The 26,309-nt window shown below is 36.1% G+C and overlaps 3 protein-coding genes and 1 long non-coding RNA gene across 6 annotated transcripts; 2 read left to right on the top strand and 2 right to left on the bottom strand.

The window, feature by feature from the left end:
• Positions 1–560: 560 nt before the first annotated feature.
• Cul4 (cullin 4) lies at positions 561–5,190 on the top strand. 3 transcript variants are annotated; one of them, XM_068288255.1, is made up of 10 exons: positions 561–816; positions 980–1,498; positions 1,575–1,819; positions 1,896–2,356; positions 2,520–2,706; positions 2,772–2,964; positions 3,022–3,158; positions 3,211–3,879; positions 4,439–4,591; positions 4,911–5,190. In XM_068288255.1, exons 2-10 carry the CDS (start codon positions 1,174–1,176, stop codon positions 5,004–5,006), a joined length of 2,466 nt encoding a protein of 821 aa, XP_068144356.1. In that variant the 5' UTR covers positions 561–816; positions 980–1,173; the 3' UTR covers positions 5,007–5,190. The 3 variants fall into 3 exon arrangements, with proteins under 3 accessions (XP_068144356.1, XP_068144357.1, XP_068144355.1); XM_068288256.1 differs by having other exon boundaries at positions 927–1,498; XM_068288254.1 differs by having other exon boundaries at positions 561–907.
• A 97-nt stretch (positions 5,191–5,287) lies between these two features.
• Tmem63 (transmembrane protein 63) lies at positions 5,288–9,005 on the bottom strand. The gene is made up of 3 exons (XM_068288257.1): positions 8,895–9,005; positions 7,212–8,136; positions 5,288–7,146 (listed from the first exon to the last, which is right to left on the bottom strand). The coding sequence occupies exons 2-3, from the start codon at positions 8,106–8,108 to the stop codon at positions 5,776–5,778; spliced, it is 2,268 nt and encodes a 755-aa protein (XP_068144358.1). The 5' UTR covers positions 8,109–8,136; positions 8,895–9,005; the 3' UTR covers positions 5,288–5,775.
• On the top strand, positions 8,969–11,317 carry LOC137575626 (uncharacterized). The gene is made up of 2 exons (XR_011032209.1): positions 8,969–9,426; positions 9,499–11,317. It is a non-coding gene; the product is annotated as an uncharacterized lncRNA (long non-coding RNA).
• sand (sandman) lies at positions 10,700–24,969 on the bottom strand. Its single transcript, XM_068288258.1, has 7 exons — positions 24,475–24,969; positions 12,364–12,789; positions 11,949–12,300; positions 11,679–11,890; positions 11,171–11,297; positions 11,009–11,110; positions 10,700–10,956 (listed from the first exon to the last, which is right to left on the bottom strand). Exons 2-7 carry the CDS (start codon positions 12,663–12,665, stop codon positions 10,885–10,887), a joined length of 1,167 nt encoding a protein of 388 aa, XP_068144359.1. The 5' UTR covers positions 12,666–12,789; positions 24,475–24,969; the 3' UTR covers positions 10,700–10,884.
• Positions 24,970–26,309: the final 1,340 nt, after the last annotated feature.

Genomic DNA, 26,309 nt, shown 5'->3' with positions numbered 1-26,309 from the left:
AACTAAAGCAAACCAAAGATTACCGCTCTCTGTTCAAAATTATTTGAGCACATTTTATGTGTGTCATAATTATTTGAGCAAAAATTTCAGCTCTGTAGCTCTTACGGTCTAGGAGGAGTTTGCGTTGATCCAGACGGACGGACGGACATGGCTTTATAAACTTGTCTCGTCGTGCTGATCAAGAATATATATATTTCATATGGTCGAAAATGCTTCCTTTTATGCGTTGCACACTTCTGAGCAAAATTAATATACCCTTTTTGCAAAGGTATAAAAATGAGTTTCTACCAAAAATTTCGACAAAAATTTCAACAGCTGAACCAGTGTGCACTGGAGAAATACAACAATTTAAAATTAAATTTTAGTCGTTATACGTAATGTGAGTTTTTACTGAAGACGTCAAATTTAATTTTAATTTGTTAAAATTGTTAATTCCTAACTTAATGAACTGCCCTCGCTCTGAATTAAATTCGCCGAATGGAAGAGGAAAGAATTTGCCGATAGATGTAGCCTCACATTCATTGATGGCAGAAATATCGACAACATTAATGTCAGCACTATCAAAGCAAAGAATTCAATTTTATCGGAAATGTGTTTTAATTTATTAAAGTAAAGTAAATTCTAATGAAACTACCAAAAATAATGCGCAATATGTTTGTCGTTTTTGGTCACTAAAGTGCGACATTATCGATAGTGCGTGAGTTAAAGTCGATAGTTTTGATGCGATAGCTGGGTCTGCAGATTTGATGCCATTTGCTTTCATTTACGAAATTTGCATTGGATATCCATTCGGTCAACAAAGGACTTTGGGTACCGGTGAGTCTCAAACGAATGTGTTTGAATAACAAAAACTACTGGATCAAACGAAGTAATTGAATTTACTACTGCTGACTATTTATGTACATATGTATGTGTATGTGTGCCAGAGCTCGCTGTCTCTGTCACGGGGAGTAACAAAACAAAATTATTATTTATGCAGAATAATAACTACATATACTAACACAAAGGAGAGATCCTACTTTCTGGTGGAGCTTGCCAGGCCTATAAACAAATTTAGTGTGCACGGCTAGGATAAGGGCTCTGGCGTTGTAAAGCAACCCCTGCCTTTGCGATTGCTAGCATTGCCGTTGCGGCCAGTTGCCCAGCGGACTATCTGCATTGCCTAACGCTGATATGAGTGCTGCCAAGAAGTATAAGCCCATGGACACAACAGAGCTGCATGAAAACACTGAAAACATTGCAGCTTGTCTGAAAAAGGTTGAAAACGTAAACGCTGCCACTGCTACCTCCTCTTTAAATTTGGGTCGAAGTGCATTTGCCGCACAAAATATGAATTCCTCTGCATCCACAAACGGCGAGCGCTTGCCAAACTTCTCCAAGTTGCATGGCAATGAAATACGATCGTCTTCAACTACCTCAAATCTCTTAAATCGCATGGGAGCTATACATAACAGCAAGCCGGGCGATGTCAAGAAGATTGTGATAAAGAATTTCAAAGGTAAGTTCATAAACCGAACTGTTTCCCATTATTACAAAACATTAAAAATATTCCAATCGTAATATTCAAATTTTAGCTAAGCCTATACTGCCCGATAACTATTCCGAAGAAACTTACGTGAAACTGGAGGAGGCTGTCATCGCCATTCAACTATCAAAACCTATTAAATATTCTCTGGAAGAACTCTATCAAGCCGTCGTAAATATGTGTAGTCATAAAATGGATGCCCAATTGTATGCCAAACTCAAAGAACTAACTGAACAGCACGTCAAACGAAACATCAAATTAAAAGAACTCACCGGCGGGAGCATGGACAAATTGGTATGTGACATTCGTTAAATAGATACAAATATATATATTTATATGCATTTCATGTATGATATGTTGACATCTTTAGGTACTTCTGGAGAAAATAAATAACTGGTGGCTCTCATTCTGCCAGCAAATGATTATGATACGTAGCATATTTTTATACATGGATCGCACCTATGTCTTGCAAAACTCAGCAATACACTCGATCTGGGACATGGGGCTCGACCTCTTTCGCATTCATTTTGCTCAGAATAGTCTTGTTCAGAAGCGAACTGTCGACGGACTCCTTGCGCTCATCGAGAAAGAGCGGCAAGGTTCCACTGTGGATCGCGGTCTCTTGAAAAGTTTGGTTCGTATGCTATGCGATCTACAGATTTACACGTTGTCGTTCGAGGAAAAGTTTTTAGATGCAACTAATCAACTATACAAGGCTGAAAGTCAACGCAAAATGCAAGAATTGGAGGTGCCTGAATATTTGCAACATGTTAATAAACGTTTATCTGAGGAAAATGAACGGCTACTTCATTATCTGGATTCAAGCACAAAGTGGGTGAAACATTTAAAATGCCCTGAATCTATTCAATTTATACCAAACTAAACAGTGTAAAATAAGTTCCATAAACCATACACGTCAAATTAGTATTAGACTCTGCATGGATTGCTATCCACTTTATCTTTGAACATATTTTTGTATTTTGGGACTCTATAGGCATCCTTTAATATACAATGTGGAAAAGGAGCTTTTGGCCGAACATTTAACCACAATACTGCAAAAAGGCTTGGATTCACTGCTGGAAGACAATCGACTGAATGATTTAACCTTGCTGTATGGCCTGCTTAGTCGGGTTAAAAATGGAACTTCCGAACTTTGTGGCAACTTTAACGGCTACATTAAGGTAAATTTTGCTTTTTATTTTAATTTATATGGATCTTAATGCTATCTTGTTTTTAATAATTGCAGAAAAAGGGCCGAACTATTGTTATTGATCCCGAGAAGGACAAAAGTATGGTGCAAGATCTTCTTGATTTTAAAGATAAACTGGATATCATTGTGCGCAATTGTTTCGACCATAATGAGAAGTTTACGAATTCTCTAAGGGAAGCATTCGAGTTCTTTATTAATCAACGGGCTAATAAACCGGCCGAACTTATAGGTATGCCAAAAAAAAAAATATTAAAAACAAATCCTTTAATCTATTATTATGCTTCAGCAAAATATGTGGACATGAAACTACGTTCGGGCAATAAGGGTACCACCGATGAGGAATTGGAAAAAACTTTGGACAAAATTATGGTTTTGTTTCGTTTCATTCACGGAAAAGATGTGTTTGAAGCTTTTTATAAAAAAGTAAGTGGAAAGAAAAATGTGTGTTTCACGTTAATTAATAGCTTCTTTCCAGGATCTGGCAAAGCGTTTGCTTGTCGGCAAATCGGCATCTGTAGATTCGGAAAAAAGTATGCTATCAAAACTAAAGCAAGAGTGCGGCGGTGGATTTACCTCCAAATTGGAAGGCATGTTTAAGGATATGGAACTGAGTAGAGATATTAACACAGCTTTTCGTGGCCATGCTCTAAGCAATAATCGAGACGTCCATAATCTTGATTTGTGCGTTAGCATACTGACCATGGGTAATTGGCCCACATATCCACCCACAGAGGTGACCATGCCGCCTCAATTCATTAACCCGCAGCAGATATTCAATAAGTTTTATCTTGAGAAGCACAGCGGCAGAAAATTGCAATGGCAGCCCACACTTGGCAACTGTATGCTAAGGGCCCAGTTTGATGCGGGCCCCAAAGAGTTAATGGTATCCCTGTTTCAAGCATTGGTTCTGCTTTTGTTTAACGATAAACCCACCCTTGGATATGAGGAGATTTTGGCCGCTACCAGCATTGAGGATGGTGAACTAAGGCGAACACTACAGTCCTTGGCCTGCGGACGGGCTCGTGTTATAACGAAAACGCCCAAAGGTCGGGATATTGAAGATGGGGATCAGTTTGATTTTAACAACGAATTCACTAACAAACTGTTTCGTATAAAAATTAATCAAATTCAAATGAAGGAGACGGTACGTTTCTATTTTAAATTAAGGGATTATATGTACATATGTGTAACATGCAGAAACTATAAAAACCAAAGAAACGAAACGATATCGTACCCTATATTTGAAAAAGCCACTCAAAAAATAGTTTTCCAAATATTTATCTTAGACATAGTTTTTAGTGCTTAAAACAGCAATGTATCCAGTTATGCTAGTTTATTATTTTTGATTTTGCTTTTGATTTCATAAAGTTTTAATCAAAGTTTTTTGGCTTTAATCGCACCAGCAATAGCCCAAACAAAATATTTTCCACCAAATTCTGTACTATTCATTGAAAATGTTGCTTCCCTTCCACTGGGCCTGACTGTATTCCTATCGGGGGCGTATCATACTTAAAGAACATTTTTTTTACATAAATATTTAATAGGTTTTGGTACTCACTTTTCGCAGGTCACTTCATTTTCACGAAATTTACCTTTTCGAACCAATTTTTTGTTAACTACTTGAAATTTGAGCTCCTGATAGAGAAACTAAAACGTTTATAAAATATAAACTAATTCTTACTAATTTTAACGTTACACTTTAGAACGAGGAGCAAAAGGCCACTGAAGAGCGCGTTTTCCAGGATCGGCAATACCAAATCGATGCAGCCATTGTGCGGATAATGAAAATGCGTAAGACACTGAGCCATAACCTGCTTATCACGGAGCTATTCAATCAGCTAACTTTTCCCGTCAAGGTAAGACACAAATTAATATTACTAAGAATACATAATGGCATTAAGGAAGACGCTGCTCCGATTTCGTAGTTAGTGGCCCATTTTTTCATTAAGATAACCTTGCAAATTGTCAGCAATTTTATCCATTAGCGGATGAAATCAGTACTGCCCTTAAGTCTTTAAACATACACATCGGTTTTGAAAAGTATTTGTCGAGAAATATGGCTGATAATCTTCTTATATACATCACTTACACACACATTCGAAAACTTCATGACAAGAAAACTGTTTTTTTGTTGTTACCTAAGTAATCTCACTCAAACTTGTTTTTACCCTGCAGCCTGCTGATTTAAAGAAACGCATTGAGTCTCTAATCGATCGGGACTACATGGAGCGGGATAAGGATAATCAAAATCAATACAACTATGTGGCCTAAGTCCACAACTGTAGCTTCGATTTAATAATAATAAACCGAGTCTAACGAACTAATTTGGTTGCGTGAATGTGTTAGATGAGTGTAATAAGAATAGTATAATACTGATGTTGTAGTCTTAGTTGCTACGGTTTATTTCATTATTGTAAGTTGTATCATTTAATAAATTAAGAGTTCAATTATTGTACTTGCTACCCGAAGATTAATACGGAGAACGTGACTTCGAGAACTTGTACTCAATTCGCTCATTCGCATTTACTGGAATATAAGAAAACAGTTAAATGTTGAAGGTTCATTCTTTATCCAAGTCTTTGAATAAAATACAGATATTTTTATTATTATTTAGTAGCATTACAATCAGAATCAAAGTTAATTACAATTGAATTTTGACGTCCATTTTGCCGGTTGCCCTGTTTTGCACTATTTCTTAATTTTTCTAGGACCATTAAGCAAAAGTACTGAAGATAGCAATGAAAGTAAGATTTATTACAATATAATTATTTACAACTAACAAATAATAGATACAAATGTATTAATTGTATATACAAATATCGGGAAATTGAAACTTAAAACATGTAAAAGTTACAATAGGTTGGTTAGCAGGCACCAAGTTTTAGTTTTAGTTGAAGCTGGGGATGGGATCAAACTTGGTATCACAATTTCTCATCGTTTGCTTTTGAAATTTTGCAGCATCTTAAAATATTCTTATATCAAAAATAAATGTAGCTACCACTCGATTGCTTATTAGAAGATTAAATACTTTGCTTTTTGCTTACGCATCAACGCTGTTAACGCTGTACTGAGAGCTGTCATAGTCGGACACACTGTCCGATCCATAGCCATTAAAACCAGCGACCGATGTTCGAGCATTATTGGTACGTATCGTGTGGTCTTTAAGAACATCAGGCACATAGGCTGGAGCTGGCCCAGCAATTTCCACAATGCTGGGACGACGAGTGGCTGCACACCTTTTAATAGGTGACATAAACGTGAACAGCGTTAATGTGATGGCCAGAGTTATTATAAGCAATATAAAACGGGCCATTCCACCTTCTCCACGGAAGTAACAAATCATAGCCATAACCAGAACAAGAATTACTACCGAGAATTTTGTCATGGTAACTGCAGTGGAATGGATCTTGCCACCTTTGCGCGAGATCATATTTGAGGGCCCGTAGGCAAAATATAAGTTGTGACGATCCACGAAATGCTTGAGGCAAATGTATACCATAGCAAAGGGCATTATAAGAGGACAAAATATGCTATAAACAATAGCAATGGTAAATACTAAAGTGGTCCAGGCGTAATGGATTCCAAATGGGAACTCAATAAGTATAGATTTCCTAATGAATGGTGTTTCAGCTTTGGAATTTGCCTTCAGCAGTGACCAAATGTAGACAATCAATTCGGGGAAACGCAGCAATTCTAATGATGTACCAATGAAAGCTGCCGTTATTATGTAGTTCACATAGAAAGAGCCGCGTTCTGGCAAAAAGATACACTGCCACCGTCCAGTCTCATTGGTGAAGCTCCATTCCAGTAGAGCCTGAGCTGAGGTTAGGCCCAACGAAGGCAGTATAAGTATCATTAAAAGTAGGTAGCTGAAACATTTGGTCATAATAGAGTAATTTTGTTTCGACCTTGTATAGTGACCCATCCACTTGTCTGAAATGGCAACGATCACAGGCATCAAGGCGGATAAGGTCCACAACATGAGAGTTGGCAAAAATTCGGAAACCAATGGAGAGATTTTGCCTTCGGTGTCCTTTAACCATGGTCGACTGTTTAACAAATTCACCACCATGGCCGGGGTGGTAAGAAAAAATAGGACTATGAAAAGCACCACATTTACACAAATGAATTTCAAATACCAATGACTCTTGTTCACATTTAAATTTTCCCAGAAAATGTCATCCGGTGAAGGAGCAAACATTATATGCCATTGTCTGTATGTGCCAGGACTAAAATGAGTGACTATGTTTTGAGCCTCCTGTACAGTTGACACTGTGAGAAAAGCAATATCCAGAGGCTCGTTCATGGTTGAGGCACGTAAACGGGCCACATCCCCAGACAATTTTCGTTCCTCCCGTTGATAATACTCGAATGCATTCTCTTTCTTACAGCTGCACATTTCTGTTTTGGCCTGCGAATAATAAATGGAGATAAGATGTCTTTTGAAATTACCAACTTTTCATTGGTTATACATACCAGCAGAGTATCGCGATCTCGATGATGCTCGCAATACAGACGCGCTTCGTGCACCCTTTCGAAATCCGCATTCTTTATATAGAGCCGCGAAATGTTATAGGCTATGCTCACACTTTCAATTGTGATATCAGGGAAAAGTTCCTGCATATAATTTCTCACCACAGTTTTATTACGATCGCTGGAAGCAATGTTAGATATCATAATGGTGCGAGTAGCTGCCTTTTTGAAGGCGTTCCGACCAGATGCGCGTCTCATAATTAGCACAACAAGTGGAATATATAATATGGTAACTATTGTGTGTACCCACAGCCAGGGTGATTCTGGTGATAGATTAGCCATTGTGGTTCTTCCAAAAGCATTAACATCATATGCGTTTTTGGGACCATTTAAAAAATTCACTGGCAATATAATAGTCAACGATACTAGCGTTACGAGAGCCATAACACCCATTAGATGTTGTTGGAAGGACAAGTAGTGCACAGCATCAGGACCAGTGTGAAGCAAAATTGTTTCCTTTCGCACCTTAAATGTTATTTTAATCCAACCAAAGAGTCCTTGCTCGAGCTGTACAGGGGAAAGTGGCGTTGAATCTGGCGAGGTGGCACTTGGCCTTGGTGTTGGCTGACCGCTGGAGGTGGTGGGTTGCTGTTCTACCAAACTTGTTGCCCTCGAATAAAATATCTCTGTCCACCGTTTCTTATTGCCATTATTATTAACCAGAGCTAAGCGGCCAAAATCACCTGCTTGATGCCTCAACATGGTAAAAAGTAGTATGAGCAGTATCCAAAATATGGTGTTTAGAATTAACGTCTCTGGAATGCCATTATAGGCGCTAGTAAAGAACGAAGTGCGATTGGATGCAACCAAACAATAGGAATTATTGTTGCTATCTGACATGTTGAGATGGATTTACAGCTGTCTTGGTCTATAAATTTAAAAGAAACAAGAAACAATGTATGGATTTATATATTACAAAGAAAAATGCTACTGCAGTAGCTGATAAGAATAAAATTTTCCTTTTGCTTTCGTTTTGTATTTGACATACTTGTATGTCAATATACCAGAATTTTAGCTTTACTCAATATCATAGATTAGATTATTGTATCTGACAGATGCCAATAAACAAACTAGTCAATCTTCACTCTACAAAGAGCACAACAAGGAGAAAGCTAGAGAATGTGGGTGAGATCATGTTCATGTCAGACATTTCTTAGTGGGTCATGTTGCGGTAAGCAGAATAAAATATCTGGATTTTTTAGGCAATACAACATGATCCCTAGAACATAATTAATTTGAATTAAAGCTAAATAAATAACAGTCACAAGTTTAAGTTAAATTATCAATGCGACAAATGTTGCACTGTACATGCGGGCAGACGTTTCCCCCATCATCACTTTTTTTAGTCCTAAAGTTATGAATCATCTAAGCGTAAGTAGAAAATTTTTAATATCCAATTCGACTTCTGTCACATAAATACATACATATGTACATCAGTACAACAGAATAAGTACCGATGTTGTAAATGTTTTCTTTGTTTTTTTTTTTTAAGGTTTTATCATAGTTTAACAATTGTGACCATGTGTGTGTGTGTGTGAGTGCGTTTATTTTTCCCCTAACAAATTTTTGAAGCTTTATAAATTTTACTTTTTATCTAGTCTATGTAGGTATTTAATTACAGGTTACCTCAGCCCGAATAAATTGTTTATATCCTTCACCGTTTTACTTGTTAAATATACATAAATTGTTTTTTGTTTTTTTTTGATGCAATACCTATCGATGGTAATCTAAATTAATCGAAATATCCATTTTATTCTCCGTTTGTGGGCTATCGATAAGTAATCGTCGATATGATTTTGGGGAACAGCTACAAGGTATGAATTGACCCTCGTTTTCTGAATTGCTAGCCATACTTTTCGACTCCGGGAGAGAAATTCGAAGAAGGAAATTTTCCTGATCGAGGAAAGACAGTTGAATAAAAATAAATCCCCCTTTTTTTGTCGATGCCCAACCAATCCAACACTTCTTTAGTGCAATATGTCGGCCTGCTCATCTCTAGCTTTTTAAATATGTATATCGGTAATATGCGCGTTTCTTATTTTTTAATTTGTTATACAATCTCTACAATAGACTTCTTTAAAATGTTGTAAGTACAAAAAAAAAATTTTTTTTGTCGGGATAGAATTTGACACTTTTACAGCTACTATACTTTATCTCGGTAAGTGAAAACTAAGCTCAATTACATTTTTTGTATAGCAGCCACATAGTACATATATATTTCTCTTTCCAGTCCAATGACATGAACATTTAAAACTTTATTCACTGCGGAATAAATATATGTATGTAACACAACAAAACGATGATGCAAGTATCCAGCGAAAACCCTCGCGACGTATCAAGCTTTAATATTCAGATGCTTTCTGGCAAGAATGTCATACTAGTTAATTGCCAAGGCTACGAGAGCGAACTGTTTATGCCGCAGATTGTTCAAGGGCGAATCAATTTTCAGAATATAATTCCAAATAGACGTTGCTGCGACCAAGCTAAAATAACTAGACCACTCTCGTCCAACGGTTCTTTTATTGGGACTGGCGGGACGACAGCTTCGACAGGTAGCACTGACGTGCACTCCACTGGCTCGAAGCACACCTTCTATTGGGTCCTCAATGCGAAGCCAATCAAAAGGAGGCAAAGAAAATGTATCACCTCCCCCTTCTGAAATAAGGACACCTGATCAATTACGCTGCAAGCCAGCCGAATCCGAGTTTTTTATTCCAGAAGATCTGAACATATTTCAACACAATCCAGAAAAATTATTATTCAGCTGTGATGTAGAGTTGCCTGATCAATTTTCCGATGGGCAAAAACATTTGGATTCAGGATCAAAAATGTATACACCGTCTGGATCATCGTACAGTGCTGCTGTCAGCAAGTCTCTTGAGTCAAGAAATTGTAGCGTATTGCGCAACGTTCGCACATATTCTCGTGGTAAATTCAATGAGATCAGCAACTCTAAGTCAACCATTATTTGTTCGACTCTCCAAAAGAAAAAAAAATCTCGTCAGAGGTCTCCACAACAAAGGGACCTCAAGCGCCCATGAAGCTGGAAATTCGGCATCGCAAATTAATTGTGGATAACAAAAAATCATTGGACTACCTTAGTATAAATAAACTGTCCACGGTTATAACCAAAAAGAAAATTTTGCGTAGTCAAGTAACGGCTAAGACCAGGAAACAGTTCGAAGCACTTAAAACTACTGCTTTTGATTTACTCACCACGACAAGTCATAAGCATGTATCCATACAGCTGAATGATCAATTCCAATTGGCGTGCGTCGACAAGATAGCAACCACATTGCCAAATTATGCGCAACTAGCTCAGACCAAGCCGCTAGTTATCGATCGCGAAGTGAAGACTATGATATCCAAGCAAAAGCGGCTGGAAAAACCACCCCGAGACCCAAAAGATTCTCGATTAAATAATAAATAAATGGGTTTTTGAGTACTTTTTTATTGACTCTCATTAATGTAAGATATATATAAGGTGGCTGTCAGTATGCTGATCTATATAAACTAAGGACGAACCCATTTTTGGCCACTGTATGTGTAAATCTAATTACAAATTTATCTTAAAAATAAAAAACAAATTGATACTATACAAAATATGTAAACGATTCTACGAAGTATAGCAACGGAAACAGGCTTTAAATCCTCGTTTGATGGCGCGTATATTATGCACAACTTCTTCCTAAAAATTGAAAGATTAGAAACAATTTTGTTACTAATAAAAAAAACTTTACCTGCATCAAATTAAAACACATGGCTATGAGGGCCATACCCAGTAGTAAATAAACAGCGCACAGAATGAAGCTTACTTCAACTTTGTCTTTATCAGCCGTAATCTATTGAAAGAATACAATCGATAACTAATCTTGTCTATATACTTAACTTTATACTCCTACCACTTTATCTCCGGGCACTAGGTCTCCAAAACCAATGCTGCTTAACGAGATGAAACAAAAATAGCTTCCATCTAAATAGTTCCATTCTTCCCAACGTCCAAAAAGCAGAGCTCCCCATAAAATATAACTGAAAAGTTTACCCGAAAATTATGGTGTTTAGTAATGTTTTTATAAAATTAAGTAAATCGTCTCGCCGGGAGTGGGTGTGGCAAAATGCGCGTATTAAGTGGATATATGTACTTACATGCTAAAATTAATGTCCTTATTCTTTAGAGTTGTTGAGGAAATCAGAAATATTAAATGTGCAGAAACGGAAAGAGTTATAAGTTTGAAATAAACTAGACTATCTTTTATAGTCTCCGAGATCTATGAGACAAATCGGACAGACAGACGTGTCTATACTCTAGTTGATGCTGATCAAGATCATATATAATATATGGTTGGAAAAGCTTCCATTACCTTATGAGTGCATAGTATAAACATTGGCATGCTGCTTTTTGTTACCCACCTGACCATCACAAATATACAGACCGTCACTGGTACTGTAATCTCATCCGTATTGCCACGAATCTCGCGTTCAATATCCGAATCAGATTCACTAAACGCGATATCCACAACACTAGATGTTTGCAAAGAACTTTTCGTACAATCGCTGCTACTGTTGGTTGTAGAGCTACTAGAGGTAGAGTAGCTACTGCGCACATTTTCAATGTCATACATCTAAGAGTTTAAAAAGGTATTCCATAACATGCTGATCTGATGATCTGATTCGACTCACCGCTTTCGCTAATCTACGCATTTTACCCCGCTCACGTAGAATTCTGCGCTTAGCTACACCTGGACATATGCGACATAGGCAAACTTTGGAGTAAATCCATTTGAATGACTTGGCCAATACATCTCCAATATTTGACAGATATAGCAAAAACAAAGGCATTCCAATAATGGCATATAGAATCGTTACCAGTTTGCCCCATTCTGATCGAGGTGTTATATTGCCATAACCTATGGTCGTAATGACAGTCAAGGAGTACAAGAAGGCTCCGGAAAAACTCCATTGCTCCACATGCGATCCATTAAGTTGTTTGTCGACAATTTTCTGTTGGTATTCCAGCAAAACGTCGTTGACCCTTTGATCAACATTTTTATTTATAATTATAACACTTTCATATCATCTTATAAAATAGTCTCACCTCTTTCTATAAGCTTGATGATCATAGAAACTAATGTTTTCTGATGTTAATTGCCAGATCCGCGTCAAACAATCGCCGGTAAAATTGCTGTTCTTCGTTGAGTTCAAATTGAGCTTTTCGTACTCAAGTATTTCAATGGCCTGGAATATAAAGGCGCCGCCAATTGTATAGAATGTCACTAACAGTATAATGCCCACATTGCTAAACATAAACGCAGTAAAGTGGCGACAGTGACTCTTAAATCGATCAAATGCTGGCTTCTCCTTGCGACTTCGACGAACAGAGCTACGCCTTGAGGACATTTCTCTGATTAGCCTACACTTTAAACTATACAACTATCGTTTTCGCCTTTTTGTTTTCGTTGGGTGTTGGAATGTTGTTTGTTTGGACATGCTTTGGTCTCCCACTTTTCAACATTGATGACACCTGTAAGAACCCGAAATTTTATGAAAATCAATCAACATGCATTAACTAAAATATCTCTTGCGTCTTTTAAGACACAAAGTAGTGCGGGAAACAATAGATTTCTTGCTGGCTAAGTGTATTATCGAGGAAGAGAAATAATAAAAATAAATAAATAGATGAAATCAAATTAAAGATGTAGCAACCGGATAAATTAGATACTTGCGATATTTTTTTAATACCCACGAGGTTTGGTGAACATTGTTAGAAGCTGTTAGTTACATATTTTTATAAATTTTCTTCATAAGAGGACGAAAATTTGAAGTTTGAGTAAAGCTGGAAAAAATGTAGGGTAAGTGTACCGGTTGTGAGCACGCTGTTGTTGTTGTTTATTGACGGTACAAAGTTTTCGTATTAATACTAAAACGAATGCACACATTTGTGTAGTAGCTGTTAGCATTATAAAGGAAATTCGGAATTAATTAACAATAAAGTGATTTGTATTTTTTATATTAAATGTTTAGCATTCCCGGTTGTGGGCACCATTGTTTTTATACCATACCAAAATGTATGTAATAGGCAGAATTAAGCTTCTCCGACCCTATAAAGTATTTATATTCTTGATCAGGATCAACAGTCGATCTAGCCATGTCCGTCTGTCCGTCTGTGCAAATGAACTTCACGCCGCCATCTTAACAGCTATCGGGATGTAACTTGATATATTGAGCTCAGAGCAGATAAAGTATGAAAATTGTCAGCATCGGACCACTATATCATTAAGTTACAAATATAAAAAAAATAGGTGAAGAAAATTGAGTATCCCTATTAAATTCATTAATTGGATAGTTCTGGATATAAAACATCATTTGCCGATTTCAATCAGATCAAATACATAGAACACACAAGTTACAGTCAATATAAATCGGATCTGCTCAAATGCTTACTCACAAATGTATGCTGGCTTATGCGTTATATTTACATACGTGTATGTTTATTTACTCAATTTATTTAGCCTGACACTTTTTATGTTATTTTAAAAATAATTATTATTTATTTATAATACTCTAGATGTGACAGCTATTATTATTGTTGTTGCACGAATATACATAATATTTAAGTTCCTCAAATAAATACATACATAAGTCACCACATGAATTTGAATTATTGGCCTACAATTTTGGCAAGTGGCCTATACATAGCTTCGTCTGGATTTGGATTGTGTGTGCTCTCTACGTGTGTCATTTCGCTATTTTCGCGTGGCATACGGGGACGACACTTGTTCAAGAATCAAAATAAGAAATGAGGGCGTGAAATTGGAGAGTTCCTAACGATGCGATTCTTGGGTTGTGGTTGTTTATACCGTAGTTGCTCTTTGTGTGGTTGGTGGTGATGATGATGTTGGTGTCGGCTGCCAAATGATTGTTGTTTGTGTTTTGTTTATTTTTTACTCAACATTTTATTTAGTGGGTGTGAAATATATTTTGCAATTATTTTTATAAACTTCCACATTGGACAGGCGTAGTCATTTGTCTAATTTGTGGTTTGCTCAGCCTTAGGGCCTTAACATTCTAGGGGATTTCATAAATTAAATTCAATTTGTGTATGTATAATACAAAATAATTTGAAAAAACTAAACTGAGAACAACAACAAACTATTTAATGTACATATAAGAGCAGTTGATGGAAAATTACAAACACAAACTGAAAATACACAAATACAATAAAAAAAAAAGCAATCACATTAAAGAAATCGAGGGTGTGGCATCTTGTGAAACGACCTACTGTCAATTTAGTGTTTATGAATCTTCTTGATCCAATTAAATAATGATAAAACAGAAGAGAATTTCAAGGGAAACAAACGCACTGACTTGCTTCTTATGAGACGCAGCAAACAGTTGCAAAAGATGCTAACTAGCCAGAATAATACATAGTTGTGATTAGAGAAGGTGATTTGATCTTGTTCTCAGAACCGGTAATAACTTCTTTTGGAAACTTGTAAAAAACAGTTATCCAAAAACAGCTATCTTCAGAAATAAAAACACCACTTGCTTTGCACATACATACATATGTACATACATACATATATACATACGTATATAGTTGCATGACGAATTCCAATAAATCGTTGTACAAGGATTCGCCCATCCAATAAAACAATTCAAAATCCAAACAAACATTTTACAATTAGAATTGAAAATAATCTCAAACCACTAGACTACACATTCGATTTAACGGACGTTGACGATACTATGCGCAGTACGTTCAAGTGGCCCCTACGACACCAGCCTGTTACGCGCGAGCCCAAGCAGATAACTGCCCACCTCCTACCCGACCGACCGAGGGGTGCACCCGTATAACGCACGGCACGAATCGCGTGGACAAATACACAATAGAAAAAACAGACAAACAAATAATACTACAGCTATCTATTAACTAAATGGGATAGGATAGATGTTTTAAGCATATTAATAGAAAACTCTGAGCCGATTACAGGGAATAGAAGGTTGTAATCAGAGCAGAGGACCCTAAAAGGTTCATGCATAGCATAGTTAGAAGAAGAACGACTAAGGGATAAAGGTATCAAAGGATGTCTACTCCGTCTGCATGGTACCGACAGATTCACCTGAGCTAATAACTCAGGCGAGTCGATATCACCAATTAGGAGCTTGTGCATAAAAATGACACCAAGCATAATTCTACGGTTAGTTAGGGACGGAAGGTTAATCAAGAGAAGTCTACTAGAATACGAAGGCAAATTGACATTGCGATCCCAGCTTAAGCCACAAAGAGCAAATAGCAAGAACTGCTTTTGAACGGATTCAAGTCTAATCTGGTGCGACTCATATTGAGGTGACCAAATGCAAGATCCATACTCTAAAATAGGACGGACAAGCGAAGTAAAAAGAACTTTAGTTGTATAGGGGTCATCAAATTCTTTTGACCATCTTTTAATGAAACCCAGGACACTCATGGCCTTTGCGACCGTGGTGGAAATATGGGTGTTAAAATTTAAGTTATGGTCCATAAGTACGCCCAAATCATTCATATTATTTAGACGTTCTAGAGGGCTATTGTTTAGAAAATAAGTGACCAGTTGAGGAGAGTTACGGAAAAAAGTCATTACCTTACATTTGGTAGTGTTAAGATTTAGTAGATTAAACTGGCACCAGGATTGAAAGTTTATAAGATCAGCTTGTAGCCGACTAAATGAATCTGTATCTTTATGAGTAAGACAAAGTTTGACATCGTCAGCATACATAAGCACGCGCGAATGAACAATGACTGATGGAAGATCGTTAATAAATAGTGAATAGATGACTACCTTGAGGTACACCAGAAGTCACAGGAATGGAAGCGGAAAAAGAAGACTTAAAAAGTACCTTCTGTTTTCTATTTGTTAAATATTCTCGAACCCAAGAAAGGAAAAGAGGTGGAAATCCAGTATAGAAAGTAATAGGGTATGATTAACGGAATCAAAGGCTTTGCTAAAGTCAGTATATATTACATCAGTTTGCTTACCATTTTTGAACCCCTTGATAATTATTGATGTAAATTCTAAAAGGTTAGTGGTTGTAGATCTACGTTTCATAAACCCATGTTGGGATGGCGAAATAATAGAGCTGCAAAAATGTTGCATTTGAGAAGTTATAATTTTCTCAAAAGCTTTCGGAATAGCGGACAATTTTGAGATACCCCTATAGTTAGAGGCTTCGGACTTTTTGCCATTTTTATGCAGAGGAATGATATACGACTCCTTCCAAATATGTGGAAAAGAGGAAGATTCGACAGACAATAGAAACAATTTTAAAATGGGTTTACATAATGCGTTTGCACAGAACCTGAGTACACATCCAGGAAGACCATCTGGCCCCGGAGAATAATTAGGTTTAACTAGTTTAAGTTCGCTAAGAAGAGAACTTTCATCAATCACTGGATTGAAAATGCAATTAGCTTTTTCTAAATGATAAGGATACGGACTTTCTCGATATTCCGTTGAGGAATAGGTTGTTTTGAAAAAATTCGCAAGCATATCGGCAATTGCCTGATCAGTGCTCGCTTTTTTATTTTGAAAAGACAAAAAAGATGGGTGCACAGAGGTCTTACGTTTAGAATTAACAAAGTTATAAAATTGTTTAGGGTCAGAAGAAAACTGAAGCTTACACCGCTGAAGATAATTCTTATAGCATTGTCTATTAAGCATCATGAATTTTGAACGAGCGACTGTATACAGAGCATAGTCTGATGAACGACGTGTTTTTTGAAACTTCTTATAATATCGTGTCTTCACATTTTTCAAATTGAATAACTCACGAGAGAACCAGGGAGGTTTGTTAAGCCGCTCCAGCCTACCAAGAGGCACACAAATATCAAAGAGTGAATTCAGAGTATCATAGAAGAAACGAACAGCTGAGTTCATATCTCTACAATTGTACAGACAAGACCAATCGGTAGTAGCAATGTTTTCATTAAGGCTGGCAAAGTCAGTCTTACGAAAGCACCTAGTTAAATCAATTTTTAAATTTAATGTAGGATGAAATTTGTCTTCTGGAAGAACAAATGGTTCGATCCTAGAAACCTCACAATAAGAAGAATCCAATACAAAAATAAGATCTAACGATTTTCTATTAGAATTTAAGACAGGATTGACTTGGGATAAAGATAAGCCTAGAAGGCCATCAATAAAGTCATGTGACAAAGAGGGCAGCAACGTGGTAGATTCATCGGTTAGTGACCATGCTAAAGCGGGTAAATTAAAATCACCTACAACTATAAGCAAGTCTTGACTGGAAACTAAAGAGGAGACAAACTGAATTGCCTCTAAATGATTTAAATATACCACCATGTCTGACAATGGTGGAATATAGGAACAAGTAATGAAAGCATTAAAAGATTTAAAATTTATCTTAACACCGACAAACTCAATCTCCTGGGTGCTAGAAAATTGAATCATTTCAGATGATAAAGCAGCATCAACAGCTATCAGCTATTTCTTGAGCTTCTGGTTTTTGAACATTTATGTAAAAAAAAAACCTTCGCAGCTGGCCATATAAAATATCAGAAAAATGCATTTAGAGGTAAAAGAACCGCTAAAACCTTTTTTGAGTTCTTTAGATTTTAATAAATGTCAATTACCAGTTTTTATGATTTTTTATTTTACATGGATCGAGTCATTGATACCGCGGCACTATTTTGCATTATAATTCAGGCTAACGGCAAACAACGTGTCGAAGGTTTTAAGCTCTGTTTTGAAAAAGTTCGTAATAAAGAATAATTTCTACAATAATTGTTTTATTACATACATATATTCTTGATTAGCACGACAAGACGAGTTCATCTAGTCATGTTCTTATACCGTTGAGATGCAGAGCTCAACTTCACTCATGAGTTTCTGTTTAACTCACGGGCTGTGTATATCTGAATCAAAGGGATCGGATCATTATATCATATAGCTCCCACAGAAACGGAAAAGTCACGAACAGCTGGTAATGAAGGTTCCCTTTTTTTTCGACGTTGACGCTTGGAAGGGAAACAAACTAAATCTCGACCAATTGTGTTGTTAACTGATCAAAATCAATAGCTCTGAATATTCCTGTCTTACTTATTTCACTTTTTGATAGTATTACGGATTTTTTACCTTCAGTTTTTAGATTGTATAACATGGGTATGTATGTACATATGTACGCACATTTCATCTGTACAAGCTTGTACGCCGTCTGGCCTATCTAAAAACTACGAGGGCGGTCCTAATAATACATATGTACATAGTCTATAAATAACATAGTTAAATTTTGGATATGAGGTGTTTTTTTTTCCAACCAAACTATTTTGAATCCAGCGAAGCTCAGGCTTCTTTAACCTACATATGTATATCTCTAAAATGATCCATGTCGATGGTCGACCTATCCAAAAATCCGTAGGCCCGTCAATCACGATACGTGGTGAAAATACCAACTACGCCCCAAAACCAAAGCCCACAATAGTGGGTGGACTACTGCCACCTTCGGTTGGGTAGGCTTTGTACTTGTGGGACCACCCTCGTAAAAAGAAAATGCATGTACATACATATGTACATATGTATTCAAAAAAAACTTACATATACGCATGTTTTTGCTTAGATATATGAAAACGTATGTACCAAATAAAATATGTACTTATGTATGTAGAGTGGTGGTCAGCGGGTAAGCCCCCTTTTTTTTTTTTTTTGATTTTAAATTTGATTTTCTCGGCTCCCGAGAAATTTAATGAAGAAATTTTTTCAGTTACTTGTGGGTTATTGTATTTAGAATCTGACACGTAATTATTGTCATGCCAGCTTTCGACGTTTTTTTTACAGGTGCGTTTGAAAAAAAAAGCTCCCCCAAAATTTTTGACAATAGTTTAGCCCGTTCATTTCAAAATCTTTAATATTATAGTTAGAAATGTGTATTCTTTGAAAAAGTTGTAGATCTAGATAATCTAAGATAAACTGCATACCAAAAATTTTCATTTTAGCCCCAGTATTTGTTTTGGGGCCCATCGAAATTTCGGGATTTTGTATGTAATTCTTGAGGTCTCTTTGTTTGACGACGTTTTACGATAACAATTTAAACTAAAGTAATATTTTCTTATTCTAAGTATGAAAGTGAATTGAATTTCCCGTCAAATGATACATGTTTCATAAAAATCCGAAAAAATTAGATTGATTTCATCGCCCATACTTTCAAAAAACTAGGTAAGCAAAATTTCCCATACAGGCGTGCAAAGAAAGAGACGGAGGATGTGTGGGAAATTTTTCTAGTTCTAGTTTTTTTTTAGTATGGGCGATGAAATCAATCTAATTTTTGTCGGATTTTTATGAAACATGTATCATTTGACGGGAAATTCAATGTTCCTGTAAAAAAAACGTCGAAAGCTGGCATGACAATAATTACGTGTCAGATTCTAAATACAATAACCAACAAGTAACTGAAAAAATTTCTTCATTAAATTTCTTGGGAGCCGAGAAAACCAAATTTAAAATCAAAAAAAAAAAAAAGGGGCTTACCCGCTGACCACCACTGTATGTATGTATGTATGTATTTAAAAACAAAATATGTTCCCTTTTGGTATAAATATCTAAATTGTTGTTGCGATACATTAAAGAAAAATACTTTAATTGCAGCTAAGATCAAAAACTCATGAAGGCGGAAATGGGATGCCCCCTAATGTATTGTAGGTGCTAATAATCCAAATTGACACTCTAACGAAAAGTTTATCGATTTCTTAATCATATTCGTAAGATGTATACATACATATAGTATACACTAGTTCGCCCTCCACACAACTGCATAAGTACATACTTATATCCTTCGCTACAAAGAACCTGATGAAGGATCTTCATAATAGGCATTTAAAAATGCTAACAAAATGAAGTAAGAAGTCGTCTCGCCGACTTAAGTACACCATTCACCATTGAAACAAATATATTTTTAATTTATAATAACTAATGTATTTATGTATTTATAAAGAACTTCTGTACAAATACTTTATACAAGCATAACTGAGTATCTCGCTCACTCAAGCATACATATGCGCAGCCTAGCGGCCCCACCACACAAGGGCCAAAAAAAAAAAGTGTAAAAATCCATAACTTCGCTATTTTTTGTCCGATTTAGATAAAATCTGGTATGTTGCGGGCATTACATTGAAAATTACAGTAGATAATCGAGGGGCGGAAGGGTGCGTGGCAAAGAATACAACACATACAAAATGTGCGCATTTCCATCATACGTGTATCCCTATCCGTGCTTTTGGCAGTCAACTTTCAGTCCTAGCTTCCTAGAGAACTCAGCTTGTATAATCTCCTTCCTACTCTGAATATCCCCATGAGGTGTATTATCCGTTTTTGTTTCTCCTGGTCGAGGAAGTGCGTAAGCTAGCTTCAGAATAAAATCCATACACTTTATTGTGCAATGCATGAAGTTAAAAATAAACTATTGCAAACGAGAGGAATATTTAGAGCTTTATATTATATTTGTATACCCTTGCAAAAAGGGTATATTATTTTGGTCAGAACTGTGCAACGCATAGAACGAAGCATCTCCGACCATACCAAGTATATATATTCTTGATCAGCACGACGAGACGAGTTCAAATAGCTATGTCCGTCCGTCTGGATCAACGCAAACTCGTCCTAGACCGTAAGAGCTACAGAGCTGAAATTTTGCACGTAGGCTTGTATGTACTGCAGGGGTTGTATATCTCGGATTCAGCCGGATCGGACCACTATATCATATAGCTCCCATACAAACCCCAAAGTCACGAAAAGTGACTTTTCTCAATAACCCCGTTTTTTCTGTGCTATTATCGTGAAATAATAATATTAAAGAGTTTATTACGCCTATAAACTTCTGTGCCAATTTTGATCAAGATCCGATGACTATATCATATAGCTCCCATAGGAACGATCGGTCGAAAACAGTGACTTTTGTAAATAACTTCGTTACTTTTAACGCGATTGCTTTCAAATTAAACAGTTGTTAGTTTAATATATCTGTTAATGACTGTGCCGAATTTGATCGGGTGACTATATCATATAGCTCCCATAGAAACGATCGGTGGAAAACAGTGACCATGATCAATATCTTCGTTATTTCCTATGATTGTAGGCCATTCTTTCGCAAACATAAGCCTTTTTAGATAAAACGTTGCAAGGGTATACAAACTTTGACACGGTCGAAGTTAGCCCCGGCCCTCTGGTTTAAATTATCTAGGTGGAACGAAAAATTGGCATTACCCTTTTTGTGTTCATTAGGTAAAAAACTTAATATTTACATTCAATTAGGTCAACGGAAATTAAAAGGACCAACCTGCAACTAGGGCCAATTTATCATCAAGTTAAATAAGTCAGTTTTTCCAAAGCAGATAATTAGCAATCTAACATTGTAGAAAGGCTTACATACATAAATATATATAAACAGATACTATTTGCAAAACAGCATTACGCAAAGTTATCATTTAAATTTTAAAATACTCTTCTTCCTTATACATGTAGCGCATTTTTTAGGCGAGGTTGCCTTAGTTTTATGGCATCGGTGTCGCAGGTCTCCGCATATTGGGACCATATACATCTTATAGGTAAATATTTCACCTACCTAGTGTTTGTAGTTCAGCATTGATCCTTGTTAGTTGTATTCATTGATTGTTGAAATCGCCCAATATTTAGTTTTAAAGTTGAGACTTTTTGTAAAAGTTATCATTCCCATTTACTAAAAATGGCCTCTATTACCCATGAATCTCAACCGATTTCAAAAATTTGGATTTGGATATATGTATATGCATACATATGTATATCTAACGCGATCATAAAAAAATAGATTTTTGCAACGCCATTAAGAAAAACGTTTATATCCATAACTTCGCTATTTTTGTTTGTCCGACTGCAATCGAATCATATTCCGGTTGGAATTGGAACTGACAGAAATTTCTATAGCACACCTGATGATTATAATTGCACTGTTTTCTTATATGTATGTGTAAAGTTTGTATATTTTCTACATGTTCTTCATAATATTCGGTGATTTGTGTCTGATAATTTATTAACACATTTGGACTGAGTTAAATGGTGTCAGAATCTGATGTTTCGTTCTCCAGTATTCAATGTAAAATTTAACCAAATGTTTTCCTAAAATCATCGTTCGTGAATTGACTTTACACTGTAAAGTTTACAGACAACCACTTTTTTTTTTTAATTTCTTAAAAGTATATACAACCTTATATGCAAAATTTCAGCTCTTACGGTCTAGGAGGAGTTTGCGCTGATCCAGACAGACGGACGGACATGGTTGTTTGAATTCGTTTTGTCTTGCTGATCAAGAATATATATACTTTACTGTACACTGTACATACATATATGTATCTATGTATGTATATTAATGCCATTATATATGTATGAAATTACCAATTCATATAGCTCCTACAGGTTCGATCGGTCGCAAACGGACTATCATCAATACCTTTGTTAACTTGATGAAAATCTGAATCAATGCTCGTAATCAAACCCAATGTGCTAATAAGTGGCCGCCACGGTGTAGCGCCTGTTGGAACGATCGGTTGAAAAATAATGTCGGTCGAAATAAATATATACATATATACATACATGTTAGCCACGTCCTTTCTGCTATGCCTAGAATATTCTTTGCGTGTGCTTTGAACGAGAATAATGGCAGACAGTCACAGAATGTTAAGTGTCAATGAATACACAAGGAGAGATTTTCAACCTTTAATTATGCTTTTACAATAATTTGAAAAGCAAAAAACCCGAAGGTACACAATTAACCAAGAGGAAAATAATAATAAAAAAAGCAAAAAAAACACCAACAGCATCACTGATGTTTAACAATTTTGACAGACAAGACAAACAGCAGATAATTCATTTCAGAAGAAACTAACATGAGAAAAAACGTGATGAAAATTAATGAAAGGCAAAAACTTATTTTCGAACATTGACCACGTATCGAGTCGTGCAAATTGCCTGCTCCCTGCCTTTTAACACAACTGAGGGTTACCCTTCCTTAGGTAGATTTGTGTTATCTTCCAAACTTCAATGCTTTAATTTAAACCTCTTCAAAAATGCTAAATTAAAGAGTATCTAAAGTTTGGAGATATTCTTTTTTTTCATTTTGTTTTTCATTTCAACGGCATTACTTGTTATTATGGATACCACAGAGGAATCTGTTGAACTACGTTGTAAGTGGAAAGCAGTCATTTTCAAAATTGTTTATTTTAATGCCGATATAACCATGTTCGTTGGGCAGTCTGTCCGTCGGTGCGTATTCGTTTTACTCAGCCATCTTTAAGGTGTTTTTTTCTGTTCTTTTTATACCCTTGCAGAGGGTATTAAAAACTTGGTCAGATGTTTGTAACGCACAGAAGGAGACATTTCCGACCCCATAAAGTATATATATTCTTGATCAGCATGGGAAGCTGAGTCGATATTGCCGTGTCCGTCTGTCCGTCCGTCCGTCGGTGCGTATGCATTTTACTCAGCCATCTTAAGAGCTATCGCGATGAAATTTTTTGGGGTGAGATAAAGTATGGAAATTTTTAGGATCGAACTCCTATATCATATAGCTCCAGAACAAACATTTTCATACAAATTGGAGTATCGCCTTAAAATTTACTACGATGATAGTATTGGATATAATAACTCAGATTCCAAATTTCAATCCGATCGCATAAATAGAGCACAAGTTCAGTCAATATAAATCGCTGCCGGCAGCGCTGCTTGCTGCCTACTACGGCATCATCAAATCAACAGAGCACATGCATACACACACAGACGCAACGCTAGATAAACTGTATGTGTATGCATGCGTTGCTTTGCTTAGGAAATGAGGGAAGAAAAAGAACAAATTGTAGTATGAAAAGTAAAATTAATTTGTTTCTATATTGATGAATTTTTTTTTTGAACAAGTAAAATTATTATTGTCAAGGACTGCAAGGGTATGTAAACTTCGGCATAGCCCAATTTAACTTCTTTAATATTTTTTATTAACTGCGTGAGATCAAGTATGAAAATCTTTCGGATCGGGATAGCATGCCAAGGGTATATTAACTTCGGCATAGCAGAAGTTAGCTTCTTTGATATTTTTTTTTTTACATGCTGTCCTTAATATGTAGGTTACAAGCTTTGAGACGAAATGGATATACCCATTTAGTAAAAACGTATACAAGCGTAAAAATACAAACTTGTGTTTATTATGGACGATCGATTTGTGTAGAGACTGCTGACGCCTTTGCTAGCGTTAGTTATGGTTTCGTATTATTGTTCCTTGCCAGATATCGATGGTGGCGTCGTTAATGCAGTACCACGTCATTGAGGCACTATCTCTGTTTCTGTTACGTTTTCAGTTCGTTTTTATGTATTTCGGTTATTTTGAGATATTTCGTCTGCTTGTATTTCGGATAGTATTGTTTTATTGGAAATTTTAATTTGTTTATATGTTGGTTGAAACTTGTCAAATTGTTTGTTGTTCTGTTGCGTCTGCGTTGCACCTGCCCAAAATAAACAGCACAAGACAACAGAGGTAGAAACAGAACATATTGTTCTGTTATATTTTTAAACACACACAATTACTTCGTTTTTCACTTTAAATTCCGGCGATGCTAGTTTTTTTTTAATCTTTTCTCTTGTCCTTTTTCAAACCACCGACTCGACGTATACGTACGGTGCGTTCTTTTTAATGCTCGCCAAAGAACTGAACTGACACTCATTTGACTTGTTCCACTATTTATACATATGTACATACATATGTATGTATGTATGTTTGTATATTTATAGACAAATTGTTTATTAACTTACGATTTCGATCATAGTGAGTATTTATATACCCTTCTATTTTTCGATTAAATAAGAAGACTACTTGTGAAAACATACTTTTTTAAGGATTTCTAAATATTGGACTTAATCAATTTTAAATTTGTAAGAATTCAATAAACTTTCAAATCCAAAAAAATGATAGAGATGGGCTCTACTGAGGAACATTTGTAATACTTTTTTCAAAATTCCATCTACCCGTTGTTAATCTTGACATTTCATCTATGACGTTGCCTGTTTTCCGTATTCGTGCTGAATGGATGCCTGCCAGAGTATAAGAGCTGAGAGAGAGAGAGAGATCAGAATCAAAATTCTCTCACTGCTAATAATATGACTTGACTTATTTATACCCTGTATCCAATGGCTATTATGTGCAGTGGTGATCAGCGGGTTAGCCCCTTTTTTATAACCGATGTTTGTAACGCACAGAAGGAGACATTTCCGACCCCATAAAGTAAATATATTCTTGATCAGCATGAGAAGCTGAGTCGATATAGCCATGTCCGTCTGTCAGTCCGTGCAAACGCGTTTTACTCAGCCATCTTAAGAGCTATCGGGCTGAAATTTTATTTATGTGCTTTTTATTATCCGGAGCAGATCAAGTATGAAAATTGTCATCGTACCACTATATCATATAGCTCTAGAGTAAACATTTTCAAAAAAAATTCATAAAAATTGGATTATCCCCATGAAATATAGGATTGGATTTAAATCATAAGATCCCAAAATTTCAATCCGATCGGATAAATAGAACACAAGTTACAGTCAATATAATAATATATCCCAGCTCTGCCGGCAGCGCTGCTTGCTGTCTACTACGTCATCATCAAATCAACAGAGCACATGCATACACACACTGACGCAACGCTACATAAACTGTATGTGTATGCGTGCGTTGCTTTGCTCAGGGAATGAGGGAATGAGAGAAGAACAAATTGTAGTATGAAGAGTAAAATTGTTTTGTTTGTATGTATATTGATGAATTGAGTTGCAGAAAACAAATTTTGAACATGTAAAATTATTATTGTCAAGGACTGCAAGGGCATAGCCGATGTTAGCTTCGTTGATATTTTTCTTAAGAATATTTATAACGCACACATCAATTGCTTCTTCCATTTCAAAATGTATTATTAAGGAGCAAAACTATTATAATCAACCCTTTATATAACGAACTTAGTTAGCGAATTAGATTAGGTTTATCGGCTTT

Source organism: Drosophila tropicalis, unplaced genomic scaffold, assembly GCF_018151085.1.
Source record: "Drosophila tropicalis isolate 14030-0801.00 unplaced genomic scaffold, ASM1815108v1 contig_573, whole genome shotgun sequence".
In the NCBI taxonomy this organism is placed as follows: Eukaryota; Metazoa; Arthropoda; class Insecta; order Diptera; family Drosophilidae; genus Drosophila; species Drosophila tropicalis.
The sequence above is the reverse complement of the archived record's forward strand: the minus strand, read 5'-3'. Positions and strand labels throughout refer to the sequence as shown.

What these genes read in the sequence shown, in the direction of transcription:
- Cul4 (XM_068288255.1), top strand. Translation starts at nt 1,174, where the DNA reads ATGAGTGCTGCCAAGAAGTATAAGCCCATGGACACAACAGAGCTGCAT. An exon ending in TAAACCGGCCGAACTTATAG is followed by an intron (nt 2,965 to 3,021) that starts GTATGCCAAAAA and finishes ATTATGCTTCAG; the next exon opens with CAAAATATGTGGACATGAAA. An exon ending in TTGAAGCTTTTTATAAAAAA is followed by an intron (nt 3,159 to 3,210) that starts GTAAGTGGAAAG and finishes GCTTCTTTCCAG; the next exon opens with GATCTGGCAAAGCGTTTGCT.
- Tmem63 (XM_068288257.1), bottom strand. Translation starts at nt 8,108, where the DNA reads ATGTCAGATAGCAACAATAATTCCTATTGTTTGGTTGCATCCAATCGC. An exon ending in GAGATCGCGATACTCTGCTG is followed by an intron (nt 7,147 to 7,211) that starts GTATGTATAACC and finishes TATTATTCGCAG; the next exon opens with GCCAAAACAGAAATGTGCAG.
- sand (XM_068288258.1), bottom strand. Translation starts at nt 12,665, where the DNA reads ATGTCCTCAAGGCGTAGCTCTGTTCGTCGAAGTCGCAAGGAGAAGCCA. An exon ending in TGCGTAGATTAGCGAAAGCG is followed by an intron (nt 11,891 to 11,948) that starts GTGAGTCGAATC and finishes TTAAACTCTTAG; the next exon opens with ATGTATGACATTGAAAATGT. An exon ending in TGTATATTTGTGATGGTCAG is followed by an intron (nt 11,298 to 11,678) that starts GTGGGTAACAAA and finishes TAAACTTTTCAG; the next exon opens with TTATATTTTATGGGGAGCTC.